This window comes from Eptesicus fuscus, chromosome 13 (genome assembly GCF_027574615.1).
Source record: "Eptesicus fuscus isolate TK198812 chromosome 13, DD_ASM_mEF_20220401, whole genome shotgun sequence".
NCBI lineage: Eukaryota > Metazoa > Chordata > Mammalia > Chiroptera > Vespertilionidae > Eptesicus > Eptesicus fuscus.
In genome coordinates this window covers 75,870,419-75,895,027 of record NC_072485.1, presented here as the reverse complement: position 1 = coordinate 75,895,027, position 24,609 = coordinate 75,870,419, and the positions used below count along the sequence as shown (strand labels likewise).

General features: G+C 40.3%; 1 protein-coding gene across 2 annotated transcripts in view; it reads left to right on the top strand.

The window, feature by feature from the left end:
• The first annotated feature begins 2,119 nt into the window (after positions 1 to 2,119).
• The window catches only part of CAPRIN1 (cell cycle associated protein 1), a 38,418-nt gene continuing 15,928 nt past the window's right edge, over positions 2,120 to 24,609 (top strand). For both annotated transcript variants that reach the window (XM_028153683.2, XM_008146821.3), the window contains exons 1-6: positions 2,120 to 2,264; positions 2,812 to 3,027; positions 16,936 to 16,998; positions 17,108 to 17,194; positions 21,332 to 21,570; positions 21,656 to 21,738. In XM_028153683.2, the coding sequence (XP_028009484.1) occupies positions 2,812 to 3,027; positions 16,936 to 16,998; positions 17,108 to 17,194; positions 21,332 to 21,570; positions 21,656 to 21,738 (688 nt within the window). In that variant the 5' untranslated portion in view covers positions 2,120 to 2,264. The remainder of the gene's footprint in view (positions 2,265 to 2,811; positions 3,028 to 16,935; positions 16,999 to 17,107; positions 17,195 to 21,331; positions 21,571 to 21,655; positions 21,739 to 24,609) is intronic.

Genomic DNA, 24,609 nt, shown 5'->3' with positions numbered 1-24,609 from the left:
GTAGGTCTGGGGGGAAATCTGCCTGCTAGAATATTTCATGTCTAATTTGAAAGATACTGGTCAAGTTCTAAGGAATAAAGAAGTGGTTCTCCCCGCCCGCTCCAAAACAAAAAACCACCACCACACACCGAACTTTAGTGTTCGTATAAATCAGCTGGGGATCTTGTTAAAATGCAGATTCTGTAAGTCTGGGGTGGGGCCTGAGATTTTGATAGTGATAGTGGTCAGCATGAGTACACTAAAAAGCTGCAAGGAGCTAAACAATTCTGATCTTTTCTAGCCTCTAGGCTTGCAGACAGTTCAGGTGCTTACATCTTGAATAATCTTAGGTCAACTTTGACTTCTCTCACACTTAACATTCAACTTGTTAGCAAACCCTATCCTTTCCACAGTCACAATGTACAAGCATCCAACGACCTGTCACCACCTTTTCTGTAACAGGACATCGACCACCACTATCTCTGGGCTATATTGTTTCAACAGCCTCCCAATTGGGCTCCCAGCTCTGGCTCTACCCTGCCTCTCACCTCTAATAGACACGCTAAATTCGTTATATTACAGCAGGAGGATTTCTTTAAAACACGGGTTGATCATGTTACTCGATTAAAACTATGCATGCAGTGACCCCCCATTTCACTCAGCAAAAGCTGAAGTCCTTACAGTGGCCTATCAGGCTTTCCAAGACTGGCCTTCTTTCATGTCTTTGACCGCATCTCCTACTCTGTTGCCTCCTTGCTGTTCCTTCAACCCACCAAACACACACTGGTATCAGAACTGGCAGTTGGTGTTGTGTTCCCTCTGCCCGGAAAATTCTTCCTTCAAGATAACTGCTTGGCCTTCCTCTCTTCCTTCAGTGTTAGCTCCTGTGTCACTCTACGGTAAGGCTATCCCTAACCACCCTGTTTATTTTTTCTACCACTTCACTATCTCACATGTATTTACTTATCTTCTCCCCACGTGGAATGTAAGCTCCACGAAGATATTTTTGTTTTGTTCCCAATCCCTAGCAGTGAAGCCTTAACACATAGTTGTGTGACAACACAGATTTGAATGAATGGATTAACAGACTTTGCAGCTAACTGAAATATCTTGAGGCTACAGGCTTGCAGTGGTTTCTCTAGCTCCCTCAGCATATACTGTTGCCAGCCAGGTATTACTCATTTCAGTCTCCAAAGAACAATGAGTTTGGTAGAATCCTGGTTAAATCTTTTTATTTTTTTCATGGAATTTTTCTTTTACTGTTGTCACACATTATGTTGCTTCATTTCCCACTGTTTATATTCCTTTTAATACATTTCCTTCCAGCACTAGGCTTAGTTTCTGTTCACTGTCCTCAACCACACCCACCCTGCTCCTGGATTAATTATAAGACTGTAGTAATTCTCTTGGAGGGAAAAAAAAATATTTATTTCATTAAACATGCTCTTAAAAGTTTCTGGTTCATCTAAAACAAGGGAAAAAAGGTCTACATCGCAATACTCAGACCTACTGGATACATGTCATCTTAAGGCAGCTGACAATTATTTTTAATGAGTCTGGAGTTTTAAGACTTTTAAAAAGCCACCCATGTTGCTCATTTCCAACGCGTTCTAGAAAATTCCTAGGTTACTGGGTGACTTTTGTAGGGAAAGTTGTGTTTTCTCAAGACCTTTTTGGATGTGGGAGTTTGCTTGTTCTGCATACATAAGGAATTCTAGGAGCTGGGATTGCACCACCCACCCCACGCACCCCTTAGTCGCAGAAACCTTTGCCACGCCACCCCACCCCACCCCACCCCCACCAAATAAGGGATTTACACTCGACCGTAGCCTGCCGCAGATCCAGCTGCTTGACACCTATTGTCCCCGTTTGGACGTCAAGCGATTTCGCCTGAAGGACCCCAGCTTCGATTTCGTTCAAAACTCAAGGCACCGCTCCAGGAGCCTCCCGGGGCCGTCCGGACCGGCCTCTTTCCAGAGCCGGCACTCGGGCAGGGCTGGGAGGCGGCCCGGGAGGGCGGGGGAGGGAGCTTCCCCACAGGCGTTCGCGCTGGGCAGCCGGAGCAGCCGCGAAGGACCCCGCCCGCTGCCTCCCCCGCCCCCTCAGCCCCAGAGGGCTGGCTGGCTAAGTCCCGCCCGCTCCCGGCTCTCCGCCTCACTAGCAGCGGCGCTTGGTGGAGCGGGGACAGGGCGAAGCGGCCTGCGCCCTCGGAGCGCACGACACAGCCCGGAACGCACCGCAACCCTTGCCCCCTCGGGATCTCCAGCGGCCTCCGCGCGCGCACGGTGAGCGCCACCCCGGACCGAGGCGCAGAAGGGGAAGAGGGCTGTTTTGCTCCGAGTGCGCTATCCCTCCGGACCCGCTAGACCTTCGCCAGGAGCTTGATCCTCAAGTCTCCTCCCCATCCCTTCCCCCCGGCCATTGCCAGTGCCCTTCTCCACCCTTCTCAGCCTCCTAGCCCCGAGCTCTCTCCCCTCCCTTCCTCGGAAGGCGACAGCGCCTGCAGCCCTCCCCCGGGGAGACCGTTGCACCGGCCGTTGGCCCCGCCCCCAGCGCGAGCCTGGGTGCCCCGGGGCGGGTAGGCTGAGCCGGCGGCCCGCGCGGGGCGGGGCGGGGGCGGCGCGAGGCCGGGCCGGGCGCCCCGCGGGCGGGTCGCGCGCGCGCGCCTGCCGTCCCTTCCTGCCCTCGCGGCGCGCGCCGCCGCCCCGCCCCCACCGCTCGCGCAGGCTCCCGCCCGCTGCGCGTTTTGTCCCGCGTCTCGCCCCGTCCGCCGCCTGACTCGCCGCTCTGTCCTTCCTCCCGCTTTTTCTTCTCTCCCCGTACGGTCTAAAGATGCCCTCGGCCACCAGCCACAGCGGAAGCGGCAGCAAGTCGTCCGGACCGCCACCCCCGTCGGGGTCCTCCGGGAGTGAGGCTGCAGCGGGGGCCGGGGCCGCCGCACCGGCTTCTCAGCACCCCGCAACCGGCACCGGCGCCGTCCAGACGGAGGCCATGAAACAGATTCTCGGGGTGATCGACAAGAAACTTCGGAACCTGGAGAAGAAAAAGGTGCTAAGAGTTGGCGGGGGAGGGAGGATTTGATGCTCTATCCTTCCCTCTTTCCGTCTCCGGCGTTTCCCCTCCACTTCCCCCTCCTCCTCCCCCTTCCCCACGCTCCCGGTTCACAGTCAGTGGGAGCTTCGTGCCCAGAAAACGGGCTGGTAGGGGAGGTGCTTGTCACCTGACCCGTGGACTCCGGGTTCCTGCCCCCCTGCGGCGGTCCAGGCCTTGGGGCCTTGGAGCCTTTGGGAGTGGAAAGTGTCAGGGTGGGGATCTGCCCTGTCGCCAGATTTAACTGTGTGATGCCCTTTTCCCGGATTCTTTGGGGAGGGCCAGCGGGGAGAAGCGAGATCCCGGTTTGGGGGCTCGGGACTCGGCAGACTGCCTCGTGGAGTCGGGGCGGCCTGCGTCCTCCAGTCGGGGGCTGTCCGCTCCGTTACTGTGTACTTGAGGCCTGTTCAGTGCCGCCTCCCCCGTGGGAGAGAGTGTCTTTAGGATCTTAAACTAGAATTGCTTTTCATCGAACCCCTTGTGATTGGGATTCCGTCTGCTCCCCCGCCCCCATCTGACGGGCTCCCCTACGCTTCCTTCTTTGTTTCAATTGTCTAGGGGCCCCCTGAGCCTCCCGCTCAGCTGGGTCCCGAGAACGTGGTCCGGAGCGGCGTTTTGTCCCTCGGGGACCCTGAAGAGGGGCGGGAGGGAGACTGCACCGCTTGGGACTCGTTGGGGGGTGGGTCTGGGTATCGAGGGGATCGTTAGGTCTCTGGGCACATGGAGAGCGCGGCTAACATGGCGGCGGCTGCGGGGAGAGGGAAGCGCTTTGCTGGAGCTGCATTGTGAGCACAAAGCGAAAGCAGAGGGGGAGGGAGAGACCGGGCAGCCGCCCGGCTGGCCTCGGCCGACCCCCTCCAAAAACAACAACAAAAACCAGAGCCACTCCTGCAATATTTTGGACTCAATATTTAGTCATTCTAGATCACACCATGAGGTTCATCTTCAAGCCAGCCTTTTGTTTTATGCTTTCAGCCCAGGACAGTGTATCAACTGTTTCAGAGGGACACACGTGTGTGTATGTGTGTACAGAGAGGGAAGGTTTAGGCAGGGGAAATGTAATTCAACCTTCGTACGACTGGAGGTGAGAAGGGAGAAACAAATACAGTACAAAAAATGGGGTAATTACACCAGTGACTGTTTTGCAAACTTTTGTCTTTTACCTTAAAAAGAAAAATAATAACTTTCATTTGATAACTTCTGCTTGACTGTCTCTAGTAAAACACTGATTATAACGTTGAATTTTTAGGAAGTCATTTAAAAATGTTTATTTTGCTAGCCACCTAATAGTGTTACTTAAGATGACGAGGTAGTAACTCGGGCTAAAATTTGGGCTGTGGGAAATAACTTGAAGAAAACTGGTGATATGTAGGTCTTATTTTAATGGCTCATTTAGTGATTCATTTACTTTTTTGAGTTTTAAAACTATTTTTAGATTTGATACTTCTGTTTCATCTGTATTGGGAATTTTACTTGGATTTCTTGGACATTTTCAATTGAGAGATGCTCTCTAATTATGGATTTCTATCTTTTTTCCTGACCCTTTGTTTTGTTAAACAAGTGTGGTTTATTATAAATGATTGAAATAATAGATTTATGAATAGCAATAAGGTAACAAAAGTACTTTAATTGTAAACTAGCTACATTCAAATAGGTAATAGAATAACCATAGCCAAGGCCAGTATTGGTCTGAGTCTGTCATCTGATTTAGTTTTTGGTATTCTATTTGAAATTGAGAATTAGGTATCTTTTAAAAACCCCTTAAAGCAATAAATAATTTTGTTAATCTGGTTGATGCTTGAATGTTTCATTTTCAGAATTCTAGGAAATCTTGTTTTCTTTTAGGAATCAAAAGATAAATATTAATGATGTAATATTTTAAGTATAGATGTTTATATTTTAATGACTAAAAGAATAATTCTTCCAAAGTGTTAATATAAAAATATAAAGGTGCAGATAAACAGCTAGCTTAATTGTGAAGTGACGGTTAGAGACTAGTGTTCAAGTGTATTGGAAAAAAATAGAAATCTAGTTTATAAGCCTTAGGAGTGCCTGAACCATGACAGGTCACTCCTGCATAGGTTGATATTACTATATGCTGTACATTGCCCACCTCTCTTCCCCTCCTGCCTAATTACAGAGGGAAAAGTAATGTAAATATTACACAGATATAGACTATGCTAGTAAGTACTGAAAAATTCCCTTGAATGGGGATTTAACAAAGTATACAAAGTAACAAATGTATTTCATATCTTTTTTTTTTTTTTCCGGTCTTAAGTGTTTTGGGTGCTAGATAGCTGAAAGGTCAAATTACAGTTAAGTGAGGCTTTTTGATAACTCACAGACTTTGAACTACCTATTTGTTAAATTGGCAGTATTGATGTGACTTAATTACTATTAAAACTTGAAGTTTTACTTTTGAGAAACTCAAGACTTTTTTATATCTAGATGATTTGGTGTATGAAAGGACTGAAAGTGATTCATTTTTGTAATAGGGAGTGAGCATTCCTAATACACCTAAAGTAGGATTTACTTTACAAATTGGTTTTGAACTTGTTTAGAAACTCTTAGGGGATAAAGTAAGATACTATGTATAACTGGATTTCTTTTTACTTCAGTCTACTTAGCAACTGATACTTGAGCTGTATTTGTCTTCTGGACAAAAGGACTTTTTTCATGGGTTCTAAAATCAAATATCCTGACAAAAATGACTACCAGATATGTAGTATCACTTACATTAAGACATAATTGCAATTTTTATTTCACTTTACTTAAAAAAGAAAGTTATTTGTTAATTTTCTAGTAAGCCCAGTCATTAGAGGAAACCCAAGCATCTGTTCAGTGAGAGCGCAAACTTAACATTGATGAAGTACCATCCTATTAATTGTAATGCAACTAAATGGCCTGGTAGTTTTTGAAATTTGGGCTTATAATAAAAATTACATGAGTGTTTAGCAGAGAGAAGAAATGCAGCTATAAATTAATCTAGTGTAAAACTCCATTTACAAATCATTTAACTGATTAAAGTATAAATAATAATGAATTTTGAGTGATTGCCTAGTTTTCATCAGTTTATTGGTATAAAATTGGGCCCTAGGCTGTGCAAATTGATTTTTTTATATAACTGATTTTTATTATATTTTAAATATATTTTTATTGATTTCAGAGAGGAAGGGAGAAGAGATAGAAACATCCATGATGAGAGAGAATCCTTGATTGGCTGCCTCCTGCATGCCCCCTACTGGGAATTGAGCCTGCAACCAGGGCATGTGCCCTTGACTGGAATCGAACCTGGGACTCTTCAGTCCTCGGGCCGAGGCTCTATCCACTGAGCCAAACCAGCTAAGGTTGCAAGATGATACTTTGAAATCAAGTCTTAATTTTAACTGGAGAGACCTCATTTATATGGTGAGATGTAATCAGATTTGATGCAGAATAAAGGGTGTTTTAATAGATAATATTTACAATTGTTATACACTTAGTAAACATAAATGGATTAATATACATTAGTGACTTTGGTAGATGAAAGATTAACCAGTTTTCTCTTGCAAAACAGCCTGACATCTTTGTAACCAATATGTGACCAGATGTGTTAGCTAAAGTGTGCTGATTTTCATACCACTCCCTAAAGTCTCCTTGATCTTTATATCTTTGCAGTTAAATAATAATCAGAAAAAGGATGCTTTTGTTGTCAGGATAACATTTCTTAACAGAGCATTGCAGTGTACCTCTACTTAGAATTTTCAGTGCAGCTGTCGCACAGTTTTTTTTAAGTATTTGAAATAAAAACATTAACCATTTTGTAGGTAAAATCTTTTTTTGGGCTAACATGAAGTTTTTCTTGACAGTTGAAGTCTCTGATGTGTTCTTCATTGATTGCATAAACTATTCCTCTGCAATGCAGAGGACAAGATTACTTGGTTTTGCATTTACCTTGTCACAGGGAAAAAAAAAGCATTTACAATGCTTAATTTGTTCCTCTCTGCCTGCCTGTGTGTGCTGTTTGTGTGCCATAGGGAAGTATTTAAATTTGAATTTGAAAAGATGTGAATTCCCTCATGTGATAATAGGGGTACCTTTTTCTGGCATCAGGGTAGAATTCTAAATATTACAACGAGAATGGATTGTTTTAACCTAGCCACATTATTTTACTGTAGGGTAATTCCTATGTGGCAAATATTTGTATAAAAATACATTTTGTGTGACTTAGATTAAGCATACAATTTGTCATAATTTTATGTAACTTCTTAAATTACAGTTAGAATTTAATAAAGATTAGTAGTGTTTCATCTTTTAAAAAATTAGTTAATACTTGTGAAAGGTTAAACTAAAACAAATGGCCATTATTTTATTACTATACTGTTATAGAGTTTAAGACATTTTTAAAAATATATTTTATTGATTTTTTTACAGAGAGGAAGGGAGAGGGATAGAGAGTTAGAAACATCCATGAGAGAGAAACATCTATCAGCTGCCTCCTGCACACCTCTTACTGGGGATGTGCCTGCAACCAAGGTACATGTCCTTGACCGGAATCGAACCTGGGACCCTTCAGTCCACAGGCTGATGCTCTATCCACTGAGCCAAACTGGTCAGGGCAGAATTTAAGACTTTTTTTAAGCACTTAAAAGCCATCTTACAGTTTAATCCAATTCATTTTCAGGAGAGGAAATTGAGATACTTAGGTGAAATGACCTGGCTTGGAATGGGTGAATCTTAAGGTGTTTTTTTTTTTTTTTTAAATATCTTTTTCTTGATTTCAGAGAGGAAGGGAGAGAGATAGAAACATAATTGATGAGAGAGAACCATGGATCAGCCGCCTCCTGCACGCCCCCTAGTGGGGATCGAACCTTGGACCCAGGCATGTGCCCTTGATGGGAATCGAACCCGGGACCCTTCAGTCCGCAGGCGGACGCTCTATCCACTGAGCCCAACAGGCCAGGGCTTAAGGTGTCTTGTAATGTTTTATGGGGGTAATTAGAATTTGTAATGCTCTGCACTATAAGTGTAGTTTCTTTAAGTTTAAGCTGATCATGTAGAACCAAGTAAAGTAAAGCCTTTTACTTCAAATCCTTCAATTTTATAATTCTTTGGTTTTAAAAGCTGAAAGTAAAAGAAAAAGTTTCTCATTTCTTCATTGTTAGACCTTTATTAACATCTCATTGTTAAATTAGTGTTTGTAGGCTGTCCAGATAATGGGGTCCTCAGACTAGCAGTAAAGATAACGTCCTGTATTGTTGGGACATTGTGTAATGAAATGAACTTTTAAGTTGAACTCTGAAGTTTCTCTTTATGCATAGGTAAGCCCCAAATGTACATTTGCCAGTCTCTACTCAAGCTTGGTATGTTGTAGAGCAGAAAATTTGGGAAAAGCCTTACCAGTAAAAAGAAGTAGGAGGTATGTCAACTTTCCTATCTTAATTCTTATATCCCAAGCTTCTGGATAATTTTTAGTAAATGGTTCCCTTTTTTGGAGTGAATGAATAGTATGTATGTTGTAGAGAAGAATGTGAGGAGTAGCTGAAGAGTTTAGCTCAAGTTGGAATTGTAAATTGCTTGGCTTCTGCATATTTCTTTATTTTTAACACTAGCTATACCAGTGTTTTTGGTGGATAGAATATAAGTGTAACAACATAGATGAGGCCAGCCCACAGGGCTCAGTGGTTGACCCTTGACCTATGAACCAGGGCATATTCTTGGGTTGCAGGCTTGTTCCCCAGTAGGGGACAAGTGGGAGGCAGCTATCAGTGATGCTCTCTCATTGATGTTTCTGTCTCTCCCTCGCCCTCTCTGAAATCAATAAAAATATATTTAAAAAGAAACATAGATGAAAGAGACTTTATTGGGCAGAATTCAGAATTTCATATTTCCGGAGAAAAGGGGCAGGTGTACTACTTGACCATGCTCAGCTAAATTAGTCTGTTTCCTTTAACTTCCTGTGCTACCTATTGTCTGTATACTTCTTTGACATTTTTATACTGTCTTATGTTCTTCAAAATAGGTAAAGGCAGAGACTATTAATAGCATAGTGTGCCACATGGCATATGCTAAATATTTGCTAGTTTGATGAAATCATCACGTAGAAATATTTGTAGCTTCACCAGCAAAACCCTGTTAAAATGGATTAATTCATGAGGGGGGAAATGCTTTTTGTATTGAGCTATTTATTGTTGTGGTTTCTCTATCCCCCTTTCCTCATGCCCTCCCATCTTCACTCTTAAATCTTTATTGTTGAACTTGTATGTGTGTGTTTTTTTAATATATTTTATTGATTTCAGAGAGGAAGTGAGAAGGAAAGAGATAGAAACATCAATGATGAGAGAATCATTGATCAGCTGCTTCCTGCAAGCCCCCTACTGGGGTTTAAGCCCCCAACTTGGGCATATTGCCCTTGACCGGAATTGAACCGGGACCCTTCATTTCGCAGGCCAACGCTCTTATCTACTGAGCCAAACCGGCTAGGGCCGTGGTCGGCAAACTGCAGCTCGCGAGCCACATGTGGCTCTTTGGCCCCTTGAGTGTGGCTCTTCCACAAGATCATGGCCTGGGCGAGTCTATTTTGAAGAAGTAGCGTTAGAAGAAGTTTAAGTTTAAAAAATTTGGCTCTCAAAAGAAATTTCAATCGTTGTATTGTTGATATTTGGCTCTGTTGACTAATGAGTTTGCTGACCAATGAGCTAGGGCAACTTGTGTTTTTTTAATTAAAACAGCATTTTTTTCCTGAAGGATTTTTTTTTAAGTGAGTAGAGTTAATGACTAGGCAAGCAGAGCACACTTATTTTAAAATTTAGGTAGTGTGCCTGGCCTGTGTGGCTGAGCATTAACCAGAAGGTCATGGTTCCATTCCTGTTCAGGGTACAAGCCCGGGTTATAAGTTCGTTCCCCCAGTGGGGTCATGCAGGATGCAGCCGATCAATGATTTTCTCTCATCATTGATGTTTATATCTCTCACTCTTCCTTCCTTTCTGAAATCAATGTATATGTATTTAAAAATATAGGTACTATAAGCAAGATTTGTGAATAATCTTAGGAAGGAGGAAATTGCCAATTCTTAGTATCTGAACAATTAGAAATTATTAGAAATTTCATTGCTTGCCCCATAATGCTGTTATCCACACAGAAATAACTGAAATATACTTGATTCATTGGGAAAAAACCTTTTGGTATTAATTTTAAATAAATTGCAATTCACACATTTTTATATTGAGAGTAAATCATTTGGTTGTACTGACTTATTCTAATGAGTAGCTGGATTAAAGCAACTAATTAAAAAGATTATATAACCCTTAAGATGATAAACAGTTATTTGTTTTTCAAATGCAGAAACTTTAGACTTTACACACACACACACACACACACACACACACACACACACACACACATTCTATACTAGTGGCCCGGTGCACGGATTCTTCACTTTGAAAGGAAATTTAATTAGAAGAAATATTTTAATATTGCTGTTCACCCTTTCTCTATAATAGAAGTGTCAGAGGTGAAAGAAAATGAGTAAAAATGTATATGAAAATAATATATAAATTAATAAATAATATAACAACAACAAAGACATATTAAAAACAAAAACATGATATAAAAACACTGATAAAAATAATGACTGATAAATTGATTAAGCTTATTCTAATATCTCCTTGTATACCACATTAAGAGTAGAAACACTTTCAGAGTGCTTGACTAATTTCCCTTGTGATGAAATATTTACAACTTTAACGTCACACGCTCTTTGAATTTGAGAGAAAGGAACATATAACTGACCATGTCCGAAAACGGGTTCAGGTAAGAATATTCTTACTCTGTCTGGAGTTTGTCCTTGTGATTTACTAATAGTCATCGCAAATGCTGGCATCGCGGGAAACTCTTCGGATTTAAATGGGAGGCCAGTGTCAGATGCCAATAGTTGGTCTTCACACATGTTCTGTTGATTATGATCTTTCTTTCAGCTTCAGAATGTCAACAAAAACAACCAAATTCACAATCGACAATGACAGATCAAGACAATGATAGATGTGTGGTTGGCGTCAGTGAGAGCTTTATATGTATTGTGCATGCACAAGTCAACATTTATTTTTAAGTTGCTAGTGTGCATTATATGTACTGGCTGGCCAGCCAGTCAGTCACTTAGCCTTTATATATATATATGTATATATATATGTATATATATATACATATATATATGTATTTATATATATATATATATGTATACATTATATATATTTATATATACACACACACACACACACACACACACACGCACACACTAGAGGCCTGGTGCACAGCATTCGGCGGCAGCGGGGGGGGGGGGGGGAGTGGGCCTAAGCCAGCAGTTGGACATCCCCCAAACGGTCCTTAGTGCTGCTGCAGAGGCAGGAGAGGCTCCCACCACCACTGCTGTGCTCCCAGCTGTGAGCCCGGCTTCTGGCTGAGCGACACTCCCCCTGTGGGAGGGCGCTGACCACCAGGGGGCACCTCCTGCATTAAGCATCTGCCCCCTGGTGGTCAGTGCGTGTCATAGCGACCAGTCTTTTTGCTGTTCAGTTGATTTGCATATTAGCCTTTTATTATATAGGATAGATATTCTCACTTGAGGCTATTTTTCCCATTGATTTTTTTTTTTTCTTTTTAAAGAGAGAGTGGAGGGGAAGGGGAGAGGGAAATATCAGTGTGAGAGACATAGTGACCCTTTTAGTCTATGGCCCCGATGCTCTAAACTACTGAGCCAAACCAGCCAGGGTATGCTTTAGACTTTTTAAATATAATTCAGAGTAGATGATGCTGAGACTCTTTAACACTGAACTTTTTGTCTTCCTGCTAGGGTCAGCTGCTTCCATTCATTCACACTTAACTGCCTAATTATAGCCATGGACAAGGAATAAGGGTTTTTACAGAATTATTTTTTATCATTTTTCCTTTTTAGTTGGGCAAAAAAGTCTTATCAGATTAAACTCCTTGTTACTTACCAGCTTGAAAAATTATCTTACTGTTGGACCTTAGGTAGCTTCTAACTTAGCATCCTTTTACTGTTTTTAGTGTTCAGAAATCCTGCTATCTGGATAGGTAGGTGTTTATTCAGCTTCTGCATTAATCAGTTTTCTAGGGCGTGTGGAATCCTCATTTCTCAAAGTCAATTTTGGACACATTCTTTTTTTTTTTTTAAGTTCAAGGAGAGGAAGGGAGGGAGAGAGATAGAAACATCAATGATGAGAATCATCCATTGGCTGCCTCCTGCACAACCCCTAATGAGGTTAGAGCCTGAAACCCAAGCATTTGCCTTGCCCGGGAATCCAACCGTGACCTTCTGGTTCATGGGTCGACCTGCTGAGCTGTACAAGTTCTTAATGTTTGAGGTACACCACCACTGTTTAATATATATACTTTGTTTGCTGGAACAACTTAGAATTCTGCTACATGATAAGACTTCAGCATTTGAAGATAGCTGGTATGGATCTCCTATGGATTGTACTATATGCTCTCTACGGTTCTTTTAAAAATTGAGGAAACATTTGTTTCCTGACTTCTGATGAATTTTACTAGCAACTAATTTTAAAAAAAGTATATTTTATTGATTTTTTTTACAGATAGGAAAGGGAGAGGGATAGAGAGAAACATTGATGAGAGAAATATTGATTCAGCTGCCTCCTGCACACTCCCTACGGGGGATGTTCCTGCAACCAAGGTACATGCCCTTGACCGGAATCGAACCTGGGGCCCTTCAGTCCGCAGGCCGACTCTCTATCCACTGAGCCAAACCAGTTAGGGCAGCAACTAATTTTTAATTGAATTGGTGGAGAGTGGACAGGAGGCAGAGCCAGCTGCCTACCAATATGTGGACAAAGTCAAAACTAAATTTTCTAGGTGAAGAACAGGGAGTGTAAGAAGTGGGGACTTGAAACAGTCTCCAGAAAGGCCATTGAATGTTATGGAAAGTTGAAAGGAAAAGAAATATTTATCTTTTGTGTTTGTATTTCTTTCTACATGTTCTTTCAATACTGTAGAAGAGATTTATTTGAAGACAAAATTTAAAGTGTAGCTAGGTGCTCTTGCTACTTTTGTTATTTTAGACTTCAAAGTGTCTTTTGTATCCCAATTTGGAGATTTTACCCTTAATTGAGAATAGGATTTACATATTTTCATGGATAGCCACATTTTCAGAGTTGTCTCTTCCTAATCTTGTTATGATGATTTACAGTTGTCTAGTTGAAATTTTTTTGGTCTCTCATCTCTGCTATTTCTTTTTATTTGTCAACTATTATAAGTAACGAAGAAACGATAGATTGGGACTGGGCAGCACTTGTTGGGGTAATTATTTCTTAGTACCACATGACTATATAGTGTTTTGACGTTTACCGGGTATAGTCACATCTCTCTCAGATGGTTCCCTGCTTCAGAGTCTCTGGGTAATCTGGGAAATGACCTGATCTTTGTCTTGCTCACATGTAGTGGTATAAATGAATTTTTAATACACTCTGGATACTCAGTAGTTGAAAAAGGAACCCTAAGTTGAATTTTAAGACAGACTCTAAGAGGGCAGGTTTTGGTTATCAATATTATGGTAGGCTTTCTGATGAAGTTATCTTTTTATGCTAGGAAAACAGCCCTTCTCCAGAAAAAAATGCTTAATATATATTTTAGGTGGATGTTATGAGTAGTTAACCAATTGGTCTAATGCCAACTACTGGGGTTCGAGTCCACAACCCAGGCATGTGCCCCAACTGGGAATTGAACTGTGACTTCCTGGTTCATGGGTTGACAGTCAACCATAGAGCCACACCGGGTTTTAAATTATGAACTGCCCTGGCCGATTTGACTCAGTGCTTAGAGCATTGGCCCATGCATTGGCTTCATTCCTAATCAAGGGCACGTACCTGGGTTGCAGGTTCGATCCCAGGCCCCACTTGGGGCGCATGCGGGAGGCAGCCAATCTCACATCATGTATCTCTCTCACATCGATGTTCCTTCCTCCCTCCCTCTCTAAGAAAATCAATGGGAAAAGTATCCTTGGGTGAGGGTTGACAAAATAAATAAAAGTAAATTATCATGAAAAACTAAAAACATGTTACAGTAACATAAAATCACAGTAAGTTGATGTATGAGCTTTAATAAAATCATAGATCTTTATTTTGGCTGCACAGAGGTCTTTTTACATACTTTTCTAATTGATGGTATTCCATGAAGATTTACATCGAACCTTGAATTTCACATAGTAACTGCTTTTCATTTCCTTTTTAACCTTGTTCCCAGTTACTGCTGTGTGAGAGATTACTTTAAAACATCATTATATCATGCATCTGGATTCTGCCTTTCAGGGATTCAGACACAGTGGGGTTGGTATCTTCTCCATGATGGCTGGGTTCTCAGTTGGGTAACTAAGGCTTGTTTACTCACATGTCTGATGCCTGGCCTAGGATGACTCTTAACACTAGCATTGTTGACCAGATTCTTACACAAGACCTCTCTTCGTGGCTTGGCTTCTTCATAGCATGGCAACCTCAGGGTTATTGAACTTTTATAATGGCTTGGGCTCCAAACATGAGTGTTTTTAGTGACCAGCAAAGAAACACTGCTTTTATGACTCAAGTCTTGGAAGTCATACGGGATCACTTTTACTGTACTGTGTTGTTTGAAGCCGACTCAATACACTGGCAGGAGAATTGGGCTAGTTCTTAATGGGAGGTGCCAAAGCCACATTGTAGAAAAGTACGCACAGTCCTCGTGGTTACGTCGCCATCTCCCATTTATTTATTAAAAAAAAATAAAGGTTCCTTCATTTCGACATACGTACTTATGTGCTTTATGTTTTTTATTCTTTATTTATCATTAGTAAAGGTCAGGAATTGGTTATCTTTCTTTTAAATTTTTTTCACTGTTTCACTTCATTACTGCTGTGTATATGCTCCATGTGAGTGACTTAGGTGCCTATGTAGGTGGGTTCCGACTTACGCCGAAAATCGTGTTATGTCGCGCTGTAGGAACCGATCTCAGACGTAACACGAGGACCTACTGTATGTGGGGCTGCAGATATGGTAGCCATCTTTGGTTGGATGAGTATTAATGTTATTGTGTAGAAAATTGGAGCTTTTCTATCACAGGTTAGCTTGTCCTATAGGTTAGTATAGATTCATATTTAAGGATTTTTATAGGTGAAAGTCCTGACACTATGAGGGATATAGCGTACACTCAGTGTGTATTAATTTCTAGATTCAGCAACAATTTCCATGAAAAAAGTATAATACCATAAAAAGGGAAGATAATAAATGCCAGGTAACAGTAGTTTTCCTTCTCCCTAGTATTTTAGCTGTGTACTTGTCCTAAATTTCAGGGACTTGTCTATGGGCATATATTATATTATCCATATACTTTTAAAATAGAAGAATTCTGATTATAATGTTACATCCTAAGTTGAAATTAAAAGCAAATCTTAACTAGTTTAGTTTTTTATTTCTGTAGCCTACCCTTTTAAAAAAGAAAAAATATGATTCAGGGTCAGAGGAGAGGGAATAAGCAGAAACCTAGATGAAGAGGAGAATTTTAAAAAGGTTATTTAAATTATATTACTTTGAATTGTTTTTAAAGTATTTTGAGGTAGCTGAGCATATCTTTTGCACCTGGGGTTAGGCCTGTCAGATCAGTATAAAAAAACTTGATTTTTCACCTAATAAACTTGATATTATACCTCTTTATCTGAAGGGTTATTGAGTATGTGAAATAAAATAGTTCACAGAAGAATAAAATTTGAGACTTTAATGTTTTGATTATCATCTTGGTTTTATTTACCTCCAGTAAAACTAACAAATTGTGGTAGGCTTTTTAATTTGGGGTAGAATAGTTATAGAAGTTGATAAGTGTTTCTGGTACAAAGAAAATGGATCATTAGACATAAAACCCCGTATTAGCATTGTTTTTAAACTTGTTTCTGTCCCTCTAAATGCGTTTTATCAGAACCTTTCTTTGTATTTTGTTACTTGGTTAACTTTATTATTGCTAAGAGTAAGAAATTACATATGTTCATCATTTATTGTGATTATTTAAAAATTTACCCCTATTAATTTAGATTTCTTCTTATTTTCTCTTTTCACCCATAAAACAATAACTGAATTCTTCACTAGGCTGCATTACTTGAATATCTTTCCCTTGGGATTTTTTCTAATGGTAGTACCCTGGGAAACCTCCAGAGTTTTCATCTTAGCAAAAAAAAAAAAAAAAAAATGACCAGAGGTTAATTTTCTGCTCCCATTCTCGCGTATTTAATTCCATTTTTTGAGAAAATGACTAAGGAAAGCTGCTAACTAGTGTACTGCCCACAGATATAACTTGAAGATCTCATGTTTTTAAGGAAAATGGATGAGGCACATCAACAATAAGATGTACATGGGTTTATTCAGGAAAACACACAACTTTTATATTACTTATGTGAATTCTTTTTATATCACTTAGTTAAATTCTTTGGCAGGGGGAGGGAGGGACAATAATTTTTAATACTTTATAAAATATCTGATAGGCTCACTTGGTTATAAGTGGATCCTAACCAAATTGTGGCCCTCACCCATGTGGGTTGGAGGACCCATGTGCCTGGGTCGTCTGATCTATACTTCTTTTTTTTTTTAGAAACCTAAAGAATGAACAATGTTGTATCATTGCCTTATGGTATAATATTTGATATCATTTAGCAGTGGCTGGAGTATTTCTATTCATTTTTAGCTCACTAACTTATTTTATGTACTAATTCAAAAGAATACATCTATAAAGTATATTTAGGGCAATATTTGAGACAGACTTAGGATTATGTGGGTTTTGTTATTTTAAGCTAGTATATACTTCCAATATGGACTATAATTTTTTTTTTTTTTAATATAGGGCAAGCTTGATGATTACCAGGAGCGAATGAACAAAGGGGAACGGCTTAATCAAGATCAGCTGGTAAAGATGCTACATTTTATTTAAGATTCTATGTCCAATATTTTTAACAAGAAAATTAATTTTGTGTTTGTGTTTCCAGTAAAGTTGTGCTTTGTCTTTGTTATTTTAGGATGCCGTATCTAAGTACCAGGAAGTCACAAATAACTTGGAGTTTGCAAAAGAATTACAGAGGAGTTTCATGGCATTAAGTCAAGATGTAAGTAAAAGGTGGTATATGTGTATGAAATACTAAAAATACAGAAGGCAGAAAATTTTGTTGTTTCTGTTTTTAGTCCTTGTCATTACCATTGATAAGCTCTGCAAGGTGAAAAGGTTGGATCCAAGTATACCTAAGATGCTTTCCAGTTCTGTAAAGTTTAACAGTGAAAGATAGATGCCTTTTAAAAGGACTGACTTTCAGAGATGACAAACGTGTAATAGTTACCTAAGGTTTTCATTGGTTTAACCCTTTGCACTTGCTTGCTTTTTTCTCGATTCCTTTATTCTAATGCTAACCGTGTCGAGTCACACTCGACATCCGAGTGCAAAAGGTTAAAAAAAAATATAAGCATGGTAGGCATTTATTTTATGTGTTCCTTCATGTTTAATGACCATCTTACAAGTCCATTAACTATCAGAAAATGGGCTTGTTTATGTAGTTGGTAACTATTCTTTCCATTAGGGATCTTAACCTTTTGCACTTGGATGTCGAGTGTGACTCGACACGGTTAGCATCGGTAGCAGCACCAATAATTTGAAATATAAAAAAATCCAAATAAATAAGTTTGTATGAAAAGAAACTCCAGTTTTTTATTCTACTGCCGTGCTTTGTAAAATCTGGGGTATTTAAAAAATTAAATCCCGAGTAGAATAAAGGAATCGAGAAAAAAGCAAGCGAGTGCAAAGGGTTAAGGAATGTGGCAGACTGATACATTGCTCTTGATCCAACAAAATGGAATGTTTTTCCCCAAACATCTTTTGATATGATAAAAGCCTTTAGGAACAGGACAAAAATGAAATACAAGTCAAATAATGTGTTCAGAGTTGAGATCAGAAAATTAATATCTTTCTGAGTTAGTGTTTACTTATTTGGACAAAGGCTAACAGTGTTAAAATATAAAGTTGTCCCTAATTTGATGAAATGAATAAACAATTTATTATGTGATGTGACTAGAGGCCCAGTGCATGAAATTTGGGCACTTGGGTGGGGCAAGGGGGGGTGTCCCTCAGCCCGCCTGCACCCTCTCATAGTCCAGGAGCCCTTGGGCGATGTCCAACTGCCGCCGCTGTGCTTGACAGCTGTGAGCCTGGCTTCTGGCTGGGCAGCGCTCCCTCTGTGGGAGGACACTGACCACCCAGGGGGCAGCTCCTGTGTTAAGCGTCTGCCCCTGGTGGTCAGTGCGCGTCAAAGTGACCGGTCGTTCTGCCGTTCAGTTGATTTCATATTACCCTTTTATTATATAGAATAGGATGAGAGGCAGTTCAGTACAAAGATAATAAGTTCTGATTCTGGAACCAGACTGTCTGGTTTGAATACTGATCCTGCCATTTTTATTTAATAACTAGTGTTCTGGTGCACGAAATTTGTGCACATTAAAAGGGGATTAATTAGAGGAAATATTTTAATATTGCTATCTGCCCTTTTGCTATAATAGAAGTGTCAGAGATGAAAGAAAATCAGTAAAATGTATATGAAAATCTTCCTCCTGTCAGAGTCTGGGGCACACCACGGGACCCAGAGTCAAGTCTCCCCTCCACCCATGCCTGAAAATCGCGCAAGACCGAGACCCAGACCCCGGGCCCCCCCCCCACCCCCCCCCCCAATTGGGCTAGATCCAGACCTGGCTGGTCCACCCTTGTCAAGCCCTGCTGGGCGGGGGGCATGGCCTGAGGTCCCCTGGCCTGGGGCGAGGGGAGCAGCCTGAGGTCCCCCGGCCCTGCACTGGGGTAGGGGGGCGGGCGCACCTTGAGGCCCCCCATCAAGCCCTGCCGGGCGGGGGGCATGGCCTCAGGTCCCCTGTTAAGCCCGCCAGGTGTGGGACGCGGCCTCAGATCCCCTGGCCCAGTGCCAGGGCGGGGGGGGCACAGCCTGAGGTCCCTCGTCAAGCCCTGCTGGGCAGGGGGTGTGGCCTGAGGTCCCCCGGCCTGGCGCCAAAGATGGGGGGGGGGTTGCGGCCTGAGGTCCCATGTCAAGCCCGGGGGGGGGGGGGGGGCAGCGTCGTGTAGCCTCAGGTTCCTGCTGATTGCTTGTTAAGGCTTGTTATGGGAACTCAGCCTCCACTGTGGGTGCAACCATCTTGTGTTATGGAAACCCCTCCTCCGCTGTGGGTGCCACCATCTTTGTGGCGGAGTGATGGTCAATTTGCATATTCCCGCTTTATTATATAGGATATATAGGACAGGATTATTATATAGGATTGTATGACCTGGAATAGGTTACTTAATTTCTCTATTCCTTGATCAGTCTGGATTTTCCAGAGAAACAGAACCCGTAGGATAAAAAGAGAAGGATGAGACAAGGGGGAGGAGAGGGGAAAGGCTATCACTCTGCTTCTGTTTTCTAATCTACAAATGGCAATAATAATACTATCTACCTCATCAGAAGGTTGTGCTTAGAATAGTATTTGATGCATAACTAATAAATTTCATGCAAAACTAATATATTTCATGTACTTAATGTTACTTATTAAATTCGATTAAAGTTTGATGATATCTTTAAGAACTAAAGGAACTTTAATTTACATTCAAATAGGGATTTGTTCCCCTTAGCTTAGGTCAGAGCCTCAGTCTTGATGAATCATGAACCCTGCCCAATTTCTTTTTCTGATATTAATACAATTTAATAAATAATCAATTTCTGGAGCTACTATCACTGTGTAAATGAAAATACTTGTGTCCTCCTTTGCTTTTAATACTGGTGTTTTTAGCAACTTTTCACTAGGTCTTTAACTTTACTGGCCATCCTTAGGTTGTATTTGCCACAATTATTGAACACTTTTCTTGTTTGGCATTCAAGAGCTTTTTTAAACCTAGTCTAGCCTACTTGCTCTAATTTTCATATTCTTCCCTACTTGAATTTCTCATTTCATCTAATGTAACTTTCTTATGTTACTTATTTTTTTTGCTTCCTTGACTTCATTTTGTATTCCTCCCTGTCTTCCTATAATGTTTCTTGCTTCTGGCTACCTATAAAGACCTCTTTATTGTAAAATACTCCCCAAAACGATTGAAAGCTCATCCATCTTCAGAGTAGATGGTATTTTTTCTCTTTGAAAGCTATCTTGTTCACCCTAGCTTAAGAGATCTTATCTTACCATTCATATGTACTATTTTTTGCCAATATTGCTAAGATACCATTTAATCTACTATCCTCTCTGCTACCATTATAAATTGGACTTACTGCAACCTTCATTATTCCTTCCAGGTCTCCCCTATTTCTCCCTTTATTATATGTTTTCTGTGTCCTTATTTTGGTTTTCTCTGTTTCAAGTTATCCTAGTGAGTCTCAAGAAAGGGGAAGGACGCTTTTTCTTTGATCCCACACTGATGCTCTACATGAGAAAAGAGAAATACTAGTATTTGAGTTTGATTGATGCTCTCCCTTCATCCTCGCCAGGAAAGAAAAAGTGTAGTGGAGAGAAAACAGTGGAAAAAATACATTCATATTTAGCTTTTATCAGTCTTTTTCTGCCATTTTCTTTCTCTCTGCTAGTATTTGATTACTCATAAAAACAAGTCAGTTTTAGTTACTATTTTCAAGTGTTGGAATGCCTTTACTAGCAGGGGATTGTTTGGGTTGAGGTAACAGTGGTGAGTTTATTTACGAATCAGTAATAGGTACTTAGAACTTTGGACCATTTTTCCATAGACAAGATATATATAGTTAAGATGTTTTGTTGTGGTGGTTAGGGTTCTCTTTTCATTGACTCAGGGCCTTAATTAAAAACTTTAATAATTCTTTTTATTGTGGGAAATTTCAAAACTAAAGAATATCATGAAACCCATGTACCCATATCTATCTTCTACACTTACCATTTCATGGGCAATCATTTGATACGGTATACTCACACCTACTTCCCTCTCCCTGTTTGCTGGGTTATTATGAAGCAAATTCCAAATATATAATTTTATTGGTAACATTTCAGTAGTATAACACCTTCAGTAATATAAAAGATGTGTTCTGAATTTCTAACAACTGCTTAAAGTAGTTCATGTATTAAACTCTCTTTGTAAGATGGGGTCACATTTAACTCATTGAGTGAAATAGGTATTATTTACATTGGACCTGAAATTGATTGAACTAAAAGGGTCTTTAAAACTTATTTTGATGTCTTCTGTTTATATTCCTATGCAGATTCAGAAAACAATAAAGAAAACAGCGCGACGGGAGCAGCTTATGAGAGAAGAAGCTGAACAAAAACGTTTAAAAACTGTACTTGAGCTGCAGTATGTTTTGGACAAATTGGGAGATGAAGAAGTAAGAACTGACTTGAAACAGGGTTTGAATGGCGTGCCAATACTGTCTGAAGAGGAATTGTCATTGTTGGATGAATTCTACAAGTTAGCAGACCCTGAACGGGACATGAGCTTGAGGTATAGCGGCATTTGATAGAAGCTTCTAAATGTTACTTTAAATTGACAATTGAAAGGTAATTAATTAGCTATTTATTATTACAAGGTTGAATGAGCAATATGAACATGCCTCCATTCACCTGTGGGACTTGCTGGAAGGCAAAGAAAAATCTGTGTGTGGAACAACCTGTGAGTATCACTGACACTTTATCTTCTATAATAATAAAAGCTTAATATGCTAATTAGACCGGACAGCTGAAGACCTTCCGGACAAAGCCAGGGCTGTGAGGGTCGAGCCCCTTGCACAAATTTCATGCAGTGGGCCTCTAGGGATTTTATAACTAAGAATCTTTTAAAATTAGTTTCCTACTTAAGAGTAGTATTAATTGAAGAAATTTTAGAACGATATAAATAACTAGAGAGGCCCAGTGCATGAATTCGTGCACCAGTGGGGTCTGTTGGCCTGGCCTCCTAGATTGGGCTGAAACCGGCTCTCTGACATCCCCTGAGGGGTCCTGGATTGCAAGAGGGCACAGACCAGGCCGAGGGACCCTGCTGGTGCACAGTCAGGGCCAGGGAGGGATGCGGGAGGTTGGCCAGCCGGGGAGGGACCACGGGAGGGCTCCAGGGCATGTCCGGCCCATCTTGCTCAGTCCCGATCGGCTGGACCCCAGCAGCAAGCTAACATACCTATCAGAGTGTCTGCCCCTTGGTGGTCAGTGCATGTCATAGCGACTGGTAGACTGGTCAACTGTCTGCCCCCTGGTGTTCAGTGCATGTCATAGCGAGCAGTTGAGTGACCTTAGCATATCATTAGCATATTACACTTTGGTTGGTTGAACGGCTGACCAGACACTTAGCATATTAGGCTTTTATTATATAGGATATCCACTGTTTACTTTTTTCATTTTGTGTATTTGTGTATGTGTGTGCCTGTAAGTCAAAACACCAACAACCAACCAAAAATCTATAAAGATGGGAGCCCTAACTTAATATGGTTTTGTTTATAACTTACTCTGCTTGAGGTGGACAGATTAACACCAAATTGACTTTCCAGTTTTTGGTTATTAGTTGGGGACTAGTTTTTCCTTGTAGCTGAAATTTTGTGAAAAACATTTACTGCACCTCATATGGTCATTGTCTTAGTTTATCTTTAATTTTTCTTAGACTTTTGCTGATTTGGGGACATTCATTTTTTTTTTCGTTTTAAAAAAGGTATTGACATCTAGTCCACTTTTCTATATGTGAGCTCCTTAACCTGAAATATGCAATTACATTTTGATTTTTTTTTAAAGGACATTTAAGTTTCACAAGTCAATTAGGAAATTTAGGTTTTTAACTACTTAGTAAATCAGGGTATAGATCCTTATGTTGACTGTTTATGAAGTTGATTTAGCCAAATAGATATTTGAACATATCAAGGTAAAACTATCCGTGTTTATACCTTGTTTTTAGCTATTGGATTGAAAAGAAATTAAATTGGATTGTAAGTTTTAATTGGCAAAACAGTATGATACAATTTGATGTGTATAGGAAATGTGTAAAATCATATAGGAGGAATCAAGGATTCTTTGGTATGTTTACATGTAAGAAAAAATTTTTTTGGTTAACTTGTGTTATCTGTATTTCTTTCTAAAACATATTTTTGGCTTTTTTTAATTTCTGCTATAAGTATGTACTGAATTTACCCCTTGAAGTTTGGAAACTGATTGATAATATGTGCATAAGCTTGTTAGTTTAAAAAAGTAGTTTTAGGTAAAGGTTGATCAAATTTTCATGAACATTATTGAGGAATGAAAAGGGTTAAGCATCTAACCTTGTAGATAGTTTTGGTGTTATTTTCTGCCTAGTCTTGCTCCTGCATCTTAAGAATGTCACATCTTTATAGCTAAAATAAAGCTACTAATGTATTCAATATTAGGGTGTTTTTTCTTTTAAATTATTTTTTTGGTTAATCTTCACCCGAGGATATTTTTCCCTTGATTACTTTATTTATTTTTTTCCATTGATTCTTTTAGAGAGAGTGGGAAAGGAGTGGGAGAGACAGAGAGAGAGACACAATGGTTGCCTCCCGAACTTGCCCTGACCATGACGGGGGATTAAGCCTGCAACCGAGGTACATGCCCTTGACTGGAATCGAACCCGGGACCCTTCAGTCATTGGATTGATGCTCTATCCACTGAGCCAAACCAGCTAGGGCTGTTTTTTTTTGAGGATATGCTTTTTGATTGAGTTTTTTTTTTTTTTTAGAGAGAGAGCAAGGGAGAGAGGGGGGAAAAAAATTAGTGTGAGCCAGGGTTGAACCTGCAGCCTATGTATGTGCCCTGACCAGGAATTGAACCTACAACCTTTTGGTGTACAGGATGATACTCCAACCAACCGAACTGCCCAGCCAGGGCATTAGTGTTTTTATATGCATTCAGTTTTCATGTTTTTTTTTTTTTTTTTTTTAATAAATAGTTCTGAGTCATGAATCTTTGAAATGTAGAGAATGGAAAACATGAAGTGTTCATGTAGTTAGTAATTTTATTGTTAATAGGATTAATTTTATTATAAAATTTGAGATAATATGGTCCCTGAAGCTTTATTTCTATAGAGTGTGACCTATGAAGGAATAGCCTTACTCTACATTTGCTATACAAGGCCAAGAAATTGAGATTTTTAATTGTTGACACACACCTTTGCCTGCTGTCCTGTCCTCCTTATATCCTAGTGTACCAAATTCTGACACTTTAGCCTTTTAAATATCTTGAATCTGTCTTCTTTCTCTTCTACTTTTCTGCCTTTCTCTTACCTAATGCAGTGTTCTAACTATCCCTCATTAAAATCTTTTACTGGCTTTATTTTAATCACATTTTATATACATCTATTTCAAGACCTTGCATCATAGGGCCCTTACCAGTCTTTCCAGACTCAAATTTTCTTATGCTTTTTCTTACTCCCTGTGCTTCAGCCACAGTGCATACTTGCATTTATTTTATTTTTTTTGTATTTGGCATGCTTCTTCTTTGTATAGGGCTTTGTAAATGCTGTTGCTTCTGCCTTGAAACACTTCTCTAC